Below are 16,517 nucleotides of genomic sequence, written 5' to 3'. Positions count from 1 at the left end.
GAGTAGTTATTGTTGCAAACTCCATTAGAAATTTTAATTGAGATTAGTTTTGGAATAAGGGAAAGGGGGATGTGATTAAAAAAATTGGGTTCAATTTTTATACGACCGCAAAATTTGAAAAATTTTTCGTCGTATATTGCTATCACGTTGGCGTCTGCGTCGTCGTCGTCGTCGTCCGAATACTTTTAGTTTTCGCACTCTAACTTTAGTAAAAGTGAATAGAAATCTATGAAATTTTAACACAAGGTTTATGACCACAAAAGGAAGGTTGGGATTGATTAAGGGAGTTTTAGTCCCAACATTTTAGGAATTAGGGGCCAAAAAGGGCCCAAATAAGCATTTTCTTGGTTTTCGCACTATAACTTTAGTTTAAGTAAATAGAAATCTATGAAATTTTGACATAAGGTTTATGACCACAAAAGAAAGGTTGGGATTGATTTTGGGAGTTTTGGTTCCAACAGTTTAGGAATTAGGGGCCAAAAAAGGGCCCAAATAAGCATTATTCTTGGTTTTCACACAATAACTTTAGTTTAAGTAAATAGAAATCAATGAAATTTAAACACAATGTTTATGACCACAAAAGGAAGGTTGATATTGATTTTGGGAGTTTAGGTCCCAACAGTTTAGGAATTAGGGGCCAAAAAGGGACCCAAATAAGCATTTTTTTTGGTTTTCGCACCATAACTTTAGTATAAGTAAATAGAAATCTATGAAATTTAAACACAAGGTTTATGACCATAAAAGGAAGGTTGGTATTGATTTTGGGAGTTTTTGTCCCAACAGTTTAGGAATAAAGGGCCCAAAGGGTCCAGATTTAAACTTTGTTTGATTTTATCAAAAATTGAATAATTGGGGTTCCTTTGGGTTCTTTGATATGCTGAATCTAAAAATGTACTTAGATTTTTTATTATTGGCCCAGTTTTCAAGTTGGTCCAAATCAGGGTCCAAAATTAAACTTTGTTTGATTTCATCAAAAATTGAATAATTGGGGTTCTTTGATATGCCAAATCTAACTGTGTATGTAGATTCTTAATTTTTGGTCCCGTTTTAAAATTGGTTTACAAAGGTCCAAAGGGTCCAAAATTAAACTTAGTTTGATTTTAACAAAAATTGAATCCTTTGGGTTCTTTGATATGCTGAATCTAAAAATGTACTTAGATTTTTTATTATTGGCCCAGTTTTCAAGTTGGTCCAAATCAGGGTTCAAAATTAAACTTTGTTTGATTTCATCAAAAATTGAATAATTGGGGTTCTTTGATATGCCGAATCTAACTGTGTATGTAGATTCTTAATTTTTGGTCCCGTTTTAAAATTGGTTTACATTAACGTCCAAAGGGTCCAAAATTAAACTAAGTTTGATTTTAACAAAAATTGAATTATTGGGCCTCTGTGATATGCTGAATCTAAACATGTACTTAGATTTTTGATTATGGGCCCAGTTTTCAACTTGGTCCAAATCAGGATCCAAAATTATTATATTAAGTATTGTGCAATAGCAAGAAATTTTCAATTGCACAGTATTCAGCAATAGCAAGAAATCTTCAATTGCACAGTATTGTGCAATAGCAAGAAATCTTCAATTGCACAGTATTGTGCAATAGCAAATATTTTCAATTGCACAGTGTTCCACAATAGCAAGAAATATCTAATTGCACAATATTGTGCAATAGCAAGAAATTCCAATTGGATTTCAATTGGAGTTATCTTTCTTTGTCCAGAATAGTAGTTGAATCAACTTAAATCATTGTTTTATACAATATACAATGTATATTCACTTTTACTACCAACTGATAGATTAAAACAATCTTTACCATTCAGTGATAACAAGCACTTTTTTTACATTTTAATATTTTATGATGTATTTAAATGAGTAGTTATTGTTGCAAACTTCATTAGAAATTTGAATTGAGATCAGTTTTGAAATAAGGGAAAGGGGGATGTGAAAAAAAAATTGGAGGGTCAATTTTTTTTCATTTCAGATTTCATAAATAAAAAGAAAATTTCTTCAAACATTTTTTTGAGAGGATTAATATTCAACAGCATAGTGAATTGCTCAAAGGCAAACATTTTTTTTCAAGTTCATTAGACCACATTCATTCTGTGTCAGAAACCTATGCTGTGTCAACTATTTAATCACAATCCAAATTTAGAGCTGAATCCAGCTTGAATGTTGTGTCCATACTTGCCCCAACCGTTCAGGGTTCAACCTCTGCGGTCGTATAAAGCTGCGCCCTGCGGAGCATCTGGTTCTCATTTGAAATTTCAAAAATAAAAAAGAAAATTTCTTCAAACATTTTTTTGAGAGGATTAATATTCAACAGCATAGTGAATTGCTCTTAGAGAAAACAAAAATTTTAAGTTCATTTGAACACATTCATTCTGTGTCAGAAACCTATGCTGTGTCAACTATTTAATCACAATCCAAATTTAGAGCTGAATCCAGCTTGAATGTTGTGTCCATACTTGCCCCAACCGTTCAGGGTTCAACCTCTGCGGTCGTATAAAGCTACGCCCTGCGGAGCATCTGGTTATTATCTATATCATATTAAAACCTCTTTATCGTTTTAATTATCTATCTCATATTAAACCTCTTTATCGTTTAAATTATCTATCTCATATTAAAACCTTTTTATCGTTTTAATTATCTATCTCATATTAAAACCTCTTTATCATTTTAATTATCTTTCTCATAATTAAAACCTTTTTATCGTTTTAATTATCTATCTCATATTAAAACCTCTTTATCGTTTTAATTATCTATCTCATATTAAAACCTCTTTATCGTTATAATTATCTATCTCATAATTAAAACCTCTTTATCGTTTTAATTATCTATATCGTAATTAAAACCTCTTTATCGTTTTAATTATCTATCTCATAATTAAAACCTTTTTATCGTTTTAATTATCTATCTCATATTAAAACCTCTTTATCGTTTTAATTATCTATCTCATAATTAAAACCTTTTTATCGTTTTAATTATCTATCTCATATTAAAACCTCTTTATCGTGTTAATTATCTATCTCATAATTAAAACCTTTTTATCGTTTTAATTATCTATCTCATATTAAAACCTCTTTATCGTTTAAATTATCTATCTCATATTAAAACCTCTTTATCGTTTTTATTATCTATCTCATATTAAAATTAAAACCTCTTTATCGTTTCAATTATCTATCTCATAATTAAAACCTTTTTATCCTTTTAATTATCTTTCTCATAATTAAAACCTTTTTAATGTTTTAATTATCTATCTCATATTAAAACCTCTTTATCGTTTTAATTATCTATCTCATAATTAAAACCTCTTTATCGTTTTAATTATCTATCTCATATTAAAACCTCTTTATCGTTTTAATTATCTATCTCATATTAAAACCTCTTTATCGTTTTAATTATCTATCTCATAATTAAAATCTCTTTATCGTTTTAATAATCTATCTCATAATTAAAACCTCTTTATCGTTTTGCCAACATTATCAAAATTAATTGAGAGACATGTATCAAAACATCTGTATAAATATTTGACAAAGTTTGATATTTTACACCCTTCCCAGTCTGGTTTTAGACCCAACCATTCATGTCAAACTGCCCTCATTAATATTATTGATAAATGGCTACACGAAATGAATAATGGAAATATCAATTTGGCAGTCCTCTTGGATTTTAAGAAAGCTTTTGATGTTGTTGATCATGAAATTCTATGTAAAAAACTTCTAATTTATGGCTTCCATAAAGATACTGTTGATTTTTTAAAATCATATTTGAATGAAAGAGCACAGCAAGTCCATATAAATAATCAGTTTTCTAATAAAAAGTTTATAAATTTTGGTGTTCCACAGGGCTCAATACTTGGTCCCATTTTGTTTGTTTTGTTCATAAATGACCTTCCATTACACATCAAAAACTGCCATACAGACTTGTATGCTGATGACACAACTATGTATACATCAGGAAAGACTATTGGTGACATGCAATTAAAAGTACAAGATGATCTCCAATGTGTTGAAAAATGGTGTCATGAAAATAGCATGTTCATAAATTCAGATAAGACGAAATGAATGGTTATAGGTACAAGACAAAGGCTGCGTTTAAATCAAGCAGATCCAGTTCTAACTATTGAGAATAATATTCTTCAAAAATCATCAATTGAAAAACTTTTAGGTGTTAGAATTGACTCTAATCTGTCCTGGACAGGCCATATTAATTACTTATGTTCATCAATTTCATCAAGAATTTTTTTACTCTCTAAAATCAAGAAATTTCTAAATATTGATCTAAGAAAATTATTTTATAATGGTTATATTCTCCCACTGATAGATTATTGTTGTATTATTTGGAGTGGTTGTGCTAAAAATGAGCTAGTCAGAATAATAAAATTGCAAAAAAGGGCTGCAAGACTTATTTTAGATGCTGATCCACTTTCATCATCAGCTCCACTGTTTAAACAGCTTGGATGGATGACAGTAGAGAACAGAATCTCATACCACAAATCAGTTTTGATGCATAAATGCCTTAAGAATGAAGCCCCTGTATATCTCACTGAAAAGTTTAAAGAAATGCCAGAAATAAACCAATATTGTTTGAGAAATGCCTCTTGCAAACATTTACAAGTTCCAAAAGCCAAAACAGAGCTTTATAAGAAATCTTTTATATATTCAGGATCTATTTTATGGAATAACTTACCAATATCCCTGAAAAAATCAACCTCAAGTACAAGCTCATTCAAAAAAGATTTAAAAAATTACTTGATGGAACATTAAGAAGCTGTGCATTTTTTATATGCATAATAATTTTCACACACTTACTCAAACTTATGATATTGTTAATGCCAATACTATACATGTCATATATGAATTTGTAACTTTTACCTGTTTTGAAAATTGTATATTTCATAACAATTTTTTATTTCATTATTCATGTATGTGTGTCTGTTTGATATTTCGTAATTGTTTGTTATATTTCATTGTATTTTATGAGGGCCTCAGGGAAGATTAGCTTTACAGCTAACTGTGTAACCCTCTTTAAATAAAGAATTATTATTATTATTATTATTATTAATAATCTATCTCATAATTAAAACCTCTTTATCGTTTTAATAATCTATCTCATATTAAAACCTCTTTATCGTTTTAATAATCTATCTCATATTTAAAACCTCTTTATCGTTTTAATTATCTATCTCATATTAAAACCTCTTTATCGTTTTAATTATCTATCTCATATTAAAACCTCTTTATCGTTTTAATTATCTATCTCATAATAAAACTTCTTTATCGTTTAATTATCTATCTCATATTAAAACCTCTTTATCGTTTTAATTATCTATCTCATAATAAAACTTCTTTATCGTTTAATAATCTATCTCTTTATCGTTTTAATTATTTATCTCATAATTAAAACCTCTTTATCGTTTTAATTATCTATCTCATATTAAAACCTCTTTATCGTTTTAATTATCTATCTCATAATAAAACTTCTTTATCGTTTAATTATCTATCTCATATTAAAACCTCTTTATCGTTTTAATTATCTATCTCATAATAAAACTTCTTTATCGTTTAATAATCTATCTCTTTATCGTTTTAATTATTTATCTCATAATTAAAACCTCTTTATCGTTTTAATTATCTATCTCATATTAAAACCTCTTTATCGTTTTTATTATCTATCTCATATTAAAACCTCTTTATCGTTTTAATTATCTATCTCATATTAAAACCTCTTTATCGTTTTAATTATCTATCTCATATTAAAACCTCTTTATCGTTTTAATTATCTATCTCATATTAAAACCTCTTTATCGTTATAATTATCTATCTCATATTAAAACCTCTTTATCGTTTTAATTATCTATCTCATATTAAAACCTCTTTATTGTTTTAATTATCTATCTCATATTATAACCTCTTTATTGTTTTAATTATCTATCTCATATTAAAACCTCTTTATTGTTTTAATTATCTATCTCATATTAAAACCTCTTTATCGTTATAATTATCTATCTCATATTAAAACCTCTTTATCGTTTTAATTATCTATCTCATATTAAAACCTCTTTATTGTTTTAATTATCTATCTCATATTAAAACCTCTTTATCGTTTTAATTATTTATCTCATAATTAAAACCTCTTTATCGTTTTAATTATCTATCTCATAATTAGAACCTCTTTATTGTTTTAATTATCTATCTCATATTAAAACCTCTTTATCGTTTTAATTATCTATCTCATATTAAAACCTCTTTATCGTTTTTATTATCTATCTCATATTAAAACCTCTTTATCGTTTTTATTATCTATCTCATATTAAAACCTCTTTATCGTTTTTATTATCTATCTCATATTAAAACCTCTTTATCGTTTTAATTATCTATCTCATAATTAAAACTTCTTTATCGTTTAATTATCTATCTCTTTATCGTTTTAATTATCTATCTCATAATTAAAACCTCTTTATCGTTTTAATTATCTATCTCATATTAAAACCTCTTTATCGTCTTAATTATCTATCTCATATTAAAATGGATATTTTTGAATATCAAGAAGAGATTTTATGTGAATATATTAGTTAAATATACTTGCCTGATACATTTACATTATAGAATACGTTCCGCGTATTAGAATACTCTCATCGCAAACACCCGGGTGATCCGGAATTTAAAATACCGTATCCGCTTCCGGGTGTAAACCCCACAAACTAACCTGAGTAGAAATCACCAGGTAAGAATTAGTTTTAATGTTGCGTTTAATTGATAATATAAATTATCAATCATACAACACAAGAAATTTATGAAGGGGTGGAGGTGGATTCAGGCAAGTATATTTAACTAATATATTCACATAAAATCTCTTCTTGATATTCAAAAATATCCATTTTATGTGAATAAGTTAAATATACTTGCCTGATACATTTACATTATAGAATACTCACTGATTACAAAGCAGTGACTGGTCTTTGGAAGGTGGATAAATTTCTTCTATACTTTTTAAAATCCATTACCAATAACATCATAACAGTAACTAACATATATACAAGTCAAATATTGGTATTTACAACTGTACTAATCATCATTCTGAAATAAAACATATATATTTTATTCTAAAAATTTGTGGGTATCTAAATCCCTCAAATAAAACTTAACAAAAGTAGATTCAGATGACCAATCTGCAGCATCCAAAATAGATTGAGTGGATGCCCCTTTGTATAATGCCCAACTTGGAGCAATTGCACGAGTAGAATGAGCATTAACTTTTAAATTTTCATTTGAATACGATTCTTTTATTGCTTGAACAATCCAACTAGAAATTGTAGCTGTACCTACTGGCTTGTGAGGTTCTTTCATAGCAATAAAAAGTTTGACTTTGTCTGCTAATTGTAATCTCTGTCTAATAACTTTTGTTCTTTCTAAGTATACAGAAATGGACCTTTTAGGATCTAATAAAGGTCTATCTTTGAAATGTGGTACATGAATTTTAGCCCCAAAATGACTTTGTCTATCCTGTTTTGCTAAACCAGGTCTAATAAAAGTGATACCCTTATCTTGTATATTCATTGACTCTGGGTCAATCCTAAGATTCTGTAAATCACTGCACCTTCTGAAAGTTGTTATTGCAATAAGAAAGACTGTTTTCAAAGTTAAAAATTTGAGTGGTACATCATTCAGAGGTTCAAAAGGTTGTTTTTCTAAAGCTAATAAAACAACTTCTAAATTCCATTCTGGAAATAATTTAACTTTAGGTGGTCTAGAATGGAAAACACCCTTAATCAGTCTAGAAATGTAAGGATGTTGACCAACTGGACAATTTTGAACTGGAGGTAGTACGGCTGACAACATTGACCGATAACCAGATATTGTACGATATTGCAACCCTGATTCAAATAAAAATGCTAAAAAATCAGCAACCTGATTTAAAGTAGCTGTATAGGGATCAATTTGTTTTGTATCACACCAACTACAGTACTTTTCGAATTTGGCAGAATAATCTTTCTGCGTTCCCGCTCGCCAAGATGCATTGAGCAGGGTTCTAGCTGACTTTGAAAAGCCCTCTGTTTCGAAATTTCGGTCGAGAGAAGCCATGCATTTAGACTTAACATCTGAGGATTTGGATGATAAATCTTTGTTTTGGGTTGACTCAATAGATTTTCTAACATTGGTAATCTTATTGGAAGTGCAACCAATAATTCCAGAATCTCGGGATACCAAACCCTCCTTGGCCATTGGGGAGCAATTAGGATAATCTGACACCGGAACTGCCTCATATATTTTAATATCTTCGGTATCAGACAAATTGGAGGAAATATGTAGGCATACATGTTCTCCCATGAAATCGTTAGAGCATCCACTGCAAAAGCATTTGGATGTGGAATCCATGTACAGAATATTTCCGTCTGTCTGTTCTCCCATGATGCAAAGAGATCTATCAGAGGATTCCCCCATTGAACAAAAATTTGATTCACCACTGTGTTGTTCAAAGTCCATTCTGTTGGTCGAATTCTTACTCGACTCAACTGATCTGCCAAAATGTTTTTCTTCCCCATAATGTGGGCTGCTTTCAAAACAATGTTGTTTTGGATTGCTATTTGCCATAATTCCCATGTCAAATAGCAGAGATTTGGAGACTTTGTCCCCCCTTGGCGATTGATATACTGTACTACACTGGTATTGTCGCATCTGACTAAAACCCAATTGTTTTTCAGGTGATTCAGAAAATGTTTCAGTGTCAAAATCACAGCTTTCATTTCTAAACAATTTATGTGCCAAGTTTTTTGAGTTGCTGTCCATTCCCCTTGAAAAATCTGGTCTTGGGAAATATAACCCCCAAAACCGCTTTTCGAAGCATCTGTCGTGATTGTAGCAGTGGTATTTGGACATACTTAAAATTGGCCTTTCTGCGTGTTGGCTGAATTTTTCCACCATAAAAGATGGGATTTTAGATGTTGTGTAAATGGGATCTTTATATTCATATCCCTGCACATTGGATTCCAAAAACTCAAAAGATGTAACTGAATGGGTCTCATGTAAAGACGAGCATTCGGAATCAATTCGATGCAGGACGCCATTGTGCCTAGAATTTTCAAAAAATCCAAAGCTGTTGATTGACCTTGAAACATGTTCTGTATCAACATATGTAAATTTTGTGTTCTCTCCCTTGTTGGGAATACTAAACCCTTGTCCAAATGAAATACTCCCCCGAGGTAAGTGATTTCCTGACTTGGAATAAGATTTGATTTCTCTTTGTTTATGATGAAACCTAGTGAAACTATCAGATTTAGACATTTCTGTCGATCTTGTAACAACTGATTCTTGTCTTGATTTACTATTAACCAGTCGTCTAGATAAATCACTAGTCTGATGTTTTGAGTTCGTAGATAAGCTGCCGCTACTGATACAACTTTTGTAAATACTCTTGGAGCACAAGTTGGACCAAAGCACATTGCTTTCCACTGATAACTCTGATTTTGCACATAAAATCTCATGTATTTTCTGTGATTTGGAAATATTGGGAGATGAAAATATGCATCTGACAGATCGAGAGAAATTGCCCAATCTTTCAGTTTCACTAAGTTTATCACTTTTTGCATTGTGTCCATTTTGAAGTGTATTTTCTTCAAATAACCGTTGAGGGGTTTTAAATTTGTTACCATTCTTAGTTTCCCGTTTTTCTTGGGAACCAGAAATAATGTACTGTAAAAACCTCCTAGAGTTTGAGGATTGTGTACTTTTTCTATAACATCTTTTTCCAGCAAAGTATTTATTTCTTCCATGAAAATATCCAAATTTTCTTGAAAAATTATTGTTTTCTTTATTCCCGTCCAAGACGGTTTCTGAATAAATTCCAATTTGTACCCTTCTTTTATTATTGAAAGAACCCATTTGTCTGTTGTAATTTGTTCCCAATTTTGAAGAAATTTTGTTAAGCGACCCCCTACTGGAATTTCTGGACACATAACTAGACTTACTTCTGAGTCAACTATCATTCCGTTTGGGGATCCGAAATGAACCCCAGGAACTCTTAGTAGTGGTCTTGCCGACTTTAAAGTCTTTCTTGTTTCCCTCTTGTCGGTTAGAACCTGCAGCTTTATCTTTGGCATTGTTGTAACTATTGTAAGTTGAAACAGGTTTCCTATAGCTACTAGAGTTATAGCCGCTGGAATTATTCTGAAAACGTGTAGGCCTAGCCCCTTGATCAGAAAATTTAGCTGACTTGTTTGAAGATGATCTAGAATCTTCAAACTTCCTCTTTTTACTAAACTCGGGCAAGAGATCACTTAATTGATCTTTCTGCTCTTTCCTTTTCTCTAAACTAGTTTCAAGTCCTTTACCGAAGACTCCCTCTTCAGACAAAGGTAAATACTGACATCTTGAACTCAAGTCCTTAATGTTTGATAGCCCTGAGTCATGAGCAGCCGCTTTTCGGCGTATAAGATGAAAAAATGCACCAGATCGGCCAGCTTGGTCTAATGACTTAGTTGACATAGCAAAAATGTCTTTGACGGTCTGACATGCTGTGCTTTTGTCAACATCATCTTCTTCTAGATCTTTCAATAAAGAGCCTAGTGCCTGTTGCATGTATGTTATAGAATTAATGTTCATTCTTGATGCCAATTGACCTTGAAACCCAAGTTTCTCAATTTGCTTATAAGGTTGACTATATAATTGTCTATGATTATCCCAAGACCTCATTAATTTTTGACCATGAGTTTGTCTAATCATTGGCTCCAACAAATCATCAAGTTTGGGCACCTGTAAAAAGCTTGCTGAATCATCATTAATTGGAAAACAACTTTTGTATTCCTCTTTGTAAGCAGATAAATGTTCTGGGATCTTACAACGCCAAGAACTCTCTAATATATTAACCTGTGCTTGATCTAATATAAGTCCTATTGAAGACTTTTCTTTGCTCAGATCTTCACTAAATATTTGTGACAAAACATTAGTTGTTCATGTTGTTGTCTGCCTCTCATCAGACTTAACTTGTTCAAGATCTTGTACCTGTACCTGTTCATTACGTACATTTACATGTTTCAAAAATCTGTCACCTTTTGACATTTGATTAGTGTTACCTTTAACTGGACTGTTTCCAGACACACTATAATCATCTACATCTGAATGAATGTCTAATTCATTACGTTCTCTATCGCCTATACTGATAGATATTTCTGAACGTACATCTAGATCTCTGTTTCTAGAAACATGTGGAGACCCCAAATCTTGGTCCAAGTTTGGTTCTAGACTGACAAGTGGTGGTCTACGCTCCCCAGATGGGAGGTTATCCACACTGTGACCACCAGATCCGGGCAAAGCAAAACTTTCCCTACTCTGATCATTGTCAACAGAATTGGTAAATAACTGAAAAAGTCTATCCAACTTCACATTAAAGTTATTTTCCATATTAGTCAATTTCTCATCATAGACTGCCTGTAATGCATCTTTCTTTGATGTACGTTTCTTTTTACTTACTTTATCCAAACTGGAAGTTCTAGCACTGGACTTACTACCAGATTTCTTGAGTTTGCCACCTGCAGTATCGGCGGTCAAAAAAGAAAATTCCGGCGCCTCTCTGCTGTCAGAATCAAGCCTGTAGTCATCGCCATCCATAACGACGATATATAAATATGAAATAACAACAGACACAGCCCAAAAGTCGAATGAATATCGACGAAGTTATAAACTATTACTAATTTTAAGACTTGAATGAGAGCATCCGTTCAATTCAACGCAAAAATTAAAACTAATTCTTACCTGGTGAATTCTACTCAGGTTAGTTTGTGGGGTTTACACCCGGAAGCGGATACGGTATTTTAAATTCCGGATCACCGGGTGTTTGCGATGAGAGTATTCTAATACGCGGAACGTATTCTATAATGTAAATGTATCAGGCAAGTATATTTAACTTATTCACATAAAACCTCTTTATCGTTTTAATTATCTATCTCATATTAAAACCTCTTTATCATAATAATATTACTCTGAATCGTAATGAATTGCTTTTATGATTTAAAGGTGTCAGACCACCAATTAAAAATCCCTATCTGTTCAACCAAATTTTGCAATTTTCACAGCTTTCTAAATATTTTGCCTTAAGTTTAACTTCATAGAAACCAGGTATATCCTTAATTGTACATGTATCAGCTTTCTACATGCCAATTTTCACCATACCTTTAAAGCCCTCTAACAAAATAACTGACCTTCAAACGGAGGTACTCAAAAAAAAAAAACCTGGTTTTCTGGAAATCTATAATTAGTATACTATGGAGCGCATTAATCCTCAATTTTTAATGCAAACTCATAGACAAGTAAATTTTGGCTCAAAATGATCTAGATATATTTCTCTTTCACCAAAAGTTTCATTTCTGCAAATTTGTTGGTTAGTTTAAGTAAACAAGGACACCAAAAGCACTATTTTGTGTCAGAGTAGGGCTACTTTCACATGTATACATTCTAAATTGAAGGGAGTAATTGGTGGTCTGACACCTAAAGTACATCAGGTTGAGTTATCATTCTGTTTGATGAAACGCCTGTAACAAGTCAGGAATAGGAAAGTTGTTTTCCTTTCATTTGTTGTGTTTCAGTTTTTGATTTTGTCACTTGATGAAGGATTTTCTATTTTAGTTTCTTTGTAGTTCAGTATATTTATCATTTGACTTTTACAGATTATAAACACCTACACTGAGGCAGTGCAGACAGTGGATCCAAAATTAGCCACCGGGAAGCCACATACCTTGTGGGTGGATTTTGCTAAATTTTATGAAAAAGCTGGGCAAATTGAAGATGTAAGTATATTTTATATATTTAGTTAAGTGAAACAATATTTACATTGCATATAAATGAATGGACTAATCCTGAGCATGTTTTTGTGACTATTTTAATGAGTAGGCACTATAATGGCCTAAAATGGCCCCAGATTTACAAAATGAAAATTGAAAAAGAGCAGATTTTTCTCCATAAATTATTAGAACATGAGTGAATGATTAATGAAAAATGTTTTTATCTAATCAAATAAAGGATGAATATTCTCTATAATGTGATGTACAAAACTTATGGTTTGTTGCTTATCTGGAGTTTGTGATGCCTTCCACAATAAAATATGTAACAGGTTTTTTTTTTTAACTGATCTATATAATGATTTGATACTTTTGAAATGATTTCAGTGATTACTTTTATAGATATATAATATTTTACCTTTTGACGACTCATTTTAGGCCAGAGTTATATTTGATAAAGCAGTAAAGGTTCCGTATAAACATGTGGACGATTTAGCATCAGTATGGTGTGAATGGGCCGAAATGGAAATCAGACATGAGTAAGTCATTAAAATGTTTGTATAACCTGTTTATTCTTGCATTGATTCAAACACATAGATAATTTAGGCTATTTATAAGATTGAGAGTACACAGCTGTAAAGGCACATTAAAATTATTTTCAACAGCCTTGTTTGAGGACTGGTTTTAGTATTGGGTGTTACAACTGGGGCAATATGCACAATTGTTTCTCCATAGGTGGTAATGGTAACGTTATTTTCTGTATTTCAGTCCATATCCTTATATTTGGATATAATCTAGTTTAATGGGTCAGAAATTGAGGTTTTTTGGGTAATTTTAGAGAATTTGTTAAATAATGCATATTTAAAGTGATTTCAATCTTAAATTTTTAACTTATGCAATGAAGTTTTTAAATACAGATATAAGGAACACAAAACTTTGCAAAATAATATCTGGATATCTATGTAGAATAATAAATAGTTATCTCAATTTGAAACTTTTTTATTTTATTTCAGCCATTTTGATGAAGCACTGAAGTTGATGCAGAAAGTAACAGCACCTCCTACACGTAAAGTTTCTTATCATGACGAGGTAATCACTTCTGTATTCAAAATGTTTCCACATATTACACATCTTTCAGCCTAATTTTTATACATCTGTTTACAGGAAGTAAAATGATATACCGTTGTCCGTTAGTCCTGTCGTCATCAACTTGTCAGACAATAACTCAAAAACGCCTTTACCAATTTGTATGAAACTTTGGTGAATTGTTTATATTTATTGAAGTGAGCTCCCTTAAGATTTTTATAAATTTTAAATTTTAATGTTTCTGAGTTACATGGTATTTTTCATTGAAAAAGGGGAATTTTCATGATCATTGAAGTAGATTTGGTTGTCTATTGTCAACTTCCAATTTAAAGTGGTACCTAACACTACAGGGAGATAACTCTGTGAAATCAGCTAAACATTTTAATTACGTTGTGTTGTTAAGGGAATATTAAGCTTCTCAATGATCAAAATAAGTGTTTGTCAAACTGCTATATAACCAGTGTAATTTTTCTGATAAAACGGTTAGTTCAAATTTTTTAAAATTTTTATATTTATGTCAAAGGGTCAAACTAAATACTTTGTCAAAATTTTATGAAAATTAAACGAGCCAAATTAATTTTAGTTAAAGTGTTGGGTACCTCCTTAAGATATGTAAATGTGGATCAATATTTACATTATTTACATAACATTGCAATATATTGAAACAACATCAGAAGTTTTTCAATTATTTACAATATTTTATTTTTCAGTCAGAAACCGTGCAAGACAGAGTACATAAATCTTTGAAAGTCTGGTCATTATATGCTGATTTAGAGGAGAGTTTTGGTACATTTAAGGTAAATTTATAAAGGGGAAAGGTAAATACAACACCATTCACTGTTATTTGCCTAGAGTTTAAAAAATTGTGACTGAATTTAAAGAGACTATCAAAGATCTACCTTAAACACGACATTTCCTGGAGGACAAACACTATAAGATATAACCTTGAACACGGACATCAATGAGACTTCAAATTCAGTCAGGCACATGTTACCCCTGATCTTCCTTCAATAACCAAATCCTTTTAATCTTCTGAAATGGAACAACATTAGTTCATGAAAAAAGTCAAAGAAAAGTGCGGGAAAAGTACTTATCTTATGTTAATTTGATCAGTTACAATAAAACCCGTTAACATCAGAGATTACTTTTATAAACAAGTTACATGAAAAGAACTAATGATTCAATAACCATATGTAACAAGGGAATTAGTCACTTTCAAAAGCTTACTGAGTCATACCGACTTCTGACCAAATTACAAAATATTGAAAACAAATTTAAAAAATGCCTCCTGAAATGAAAAACATAATTTGAGTGGATGTCCACTAGAATATTGTACAGATCAGATCAACAGGATACTGTGGTTGCATATATTTTTGTGGATATCAATTTTTGTGGATTGAGGATAACTTGCATGTATGTGGATATTTAAATTCCTGGTTTTGCTGAAATTTGCATATAAGCCTAAATTTAATCTGTTATTTGTTGAACATTTAATTTTGTTGTTCACCTGTACCCACAAAAACCACAAAAATTGGTATCCAATGAATAGTAATGAATCCACAGTACTCAATAATGGTTTTACTATGTGAAAATTCATATTGTCTCCCCATGATATCCAACCAGATTCCCTCCAGTCAAACTTCAGTTTCTTCAAATTTTTTGTCACTGTCTCGTCAGATTTGAGTTAATGAGAGTCACCTGTATATAATTACATCTTTCTTCTTGACAATATATGTATGTGTATTTTTTCAGACGTGTAAAGCTGTTTATGACAGAATTATAGAACTACGGATAGCCACACCACAGATCATAATCAACTATGGATTGTTTTTAGAAGAAAATAATTATTTTGAAGAGGCTTTCAAAGGCTATGAGAAAGGAATTGCTCTATTTAAATGGCCAAATGTGTACGACATATGGAACACTTACTTGGTTAAGTTTATAGAACGATATGTAAGTCAATGTTAGTTTGTTGCAGGTATATAGGTTGTCTTCACAAAATCATGTTAAAAGAATCATCCAAGACTGGTTTAAAAAAACATAAGTGGAATGAATGTAACATGAGGGTACCCATATTACACCTATTTTGACAGTTTTTTTAACTGCCTTTATTAAAGAAACAGACAAAAGTTTCAATTATGTGTTTAGTTTGTAAATTGTATACTATTTACCTATTTGTCATTTTTAGTCCATCCTTAATCCCAGAAAGATTCTGTATAAATGAGGAGAAGCTAGATTGCACCAATGCTTAACTACACTGCTTTTAAAAACAAAAACTGATGCTTTATTTTGTTCTTCACTATAGATTTAAACAATTTGACAATAGTCCATGCTTTCTATGACCTTTATAAGAAATGGATGCACGTGACATGTTTTAAGTGACATATATAAGTTGACAATTTGTGGACGTCACAGTTTTCCATAGAATTTCCGGGTTACTGCATCAGACCCATCTGTTCTTGAATCTCATAAAATCTTCTCTACAGCTTCTATGAATTATTTTGAATCGAATAGGACACATGCAGTAATTTTGTCAACCATGAAAGACATGTTACGGTAATACTGTTTTGACTGATCCATTTACTCACAATATAATGATATAAATAACATTATGTTACTCAATGTTATGTTACTCAATGCCAACTTGTTTATTCACAAATT

General features: G+C 31.0%; 1 protein-coding gene across 4 annotated transcripts in view; it reads left to right on the top strand.

Moving 5' to 3' along the window:
- LOC143063434 (pre-mRNA-splicing factor SYF1-like) overlaps positions 1–16,517 on the top strand; it is a 46,961-nt gene that overhangs the window by 16,263 nt on the left and 14,181 nt on the right. For all 4 annotated transcript variants that reach the window (XM_076235587.1, XM_076235586.1, XM_076235585.1 and 1 more), the window contains exons 10-14: positions 12,660–12,779; positions 13,209–13,309; positions 13,784–13,859; positions 14,567–14,653; positions 15,609–15,809. In XM_076235587.1, coding sequence (XP_076091702.1) covers positions 12,660–12,779; positions 13,209–13,309; positions 13,784–13,859; positions 14,567–14,653; positions 15,609–15,809 — 585 coding nt within the window. The remainder of the gene's footprint in view (positions 1–12,659; positions 12,780–13,208; positions 13,310–13,783; positions 13,860–14,566; positions 14,654–15,608; positions 15,810–16,517) is intronic.

This window comes from Mytilus galloprovincialis, chromosome 2 (genome assembly GCF_965363235.1).
Source record: "Mytilus galloprovincialis chromosome 2, xbMytGall1.hap1.1, whole genome shotgun sequence".
Classification (NCBI taxonomy): domain Eukaryota; kingdom Metazoa; phylum Mollusca; class Bivalvia; order Mytilida; family Mytilidae; genus Mytilus; species Mytilus galloprovincialis.
The sequence above is the reverse complement of the archived record's forward strand: the minus strand, read 5'-3'. Positions and strand labels throughout refer to the sequence as shown.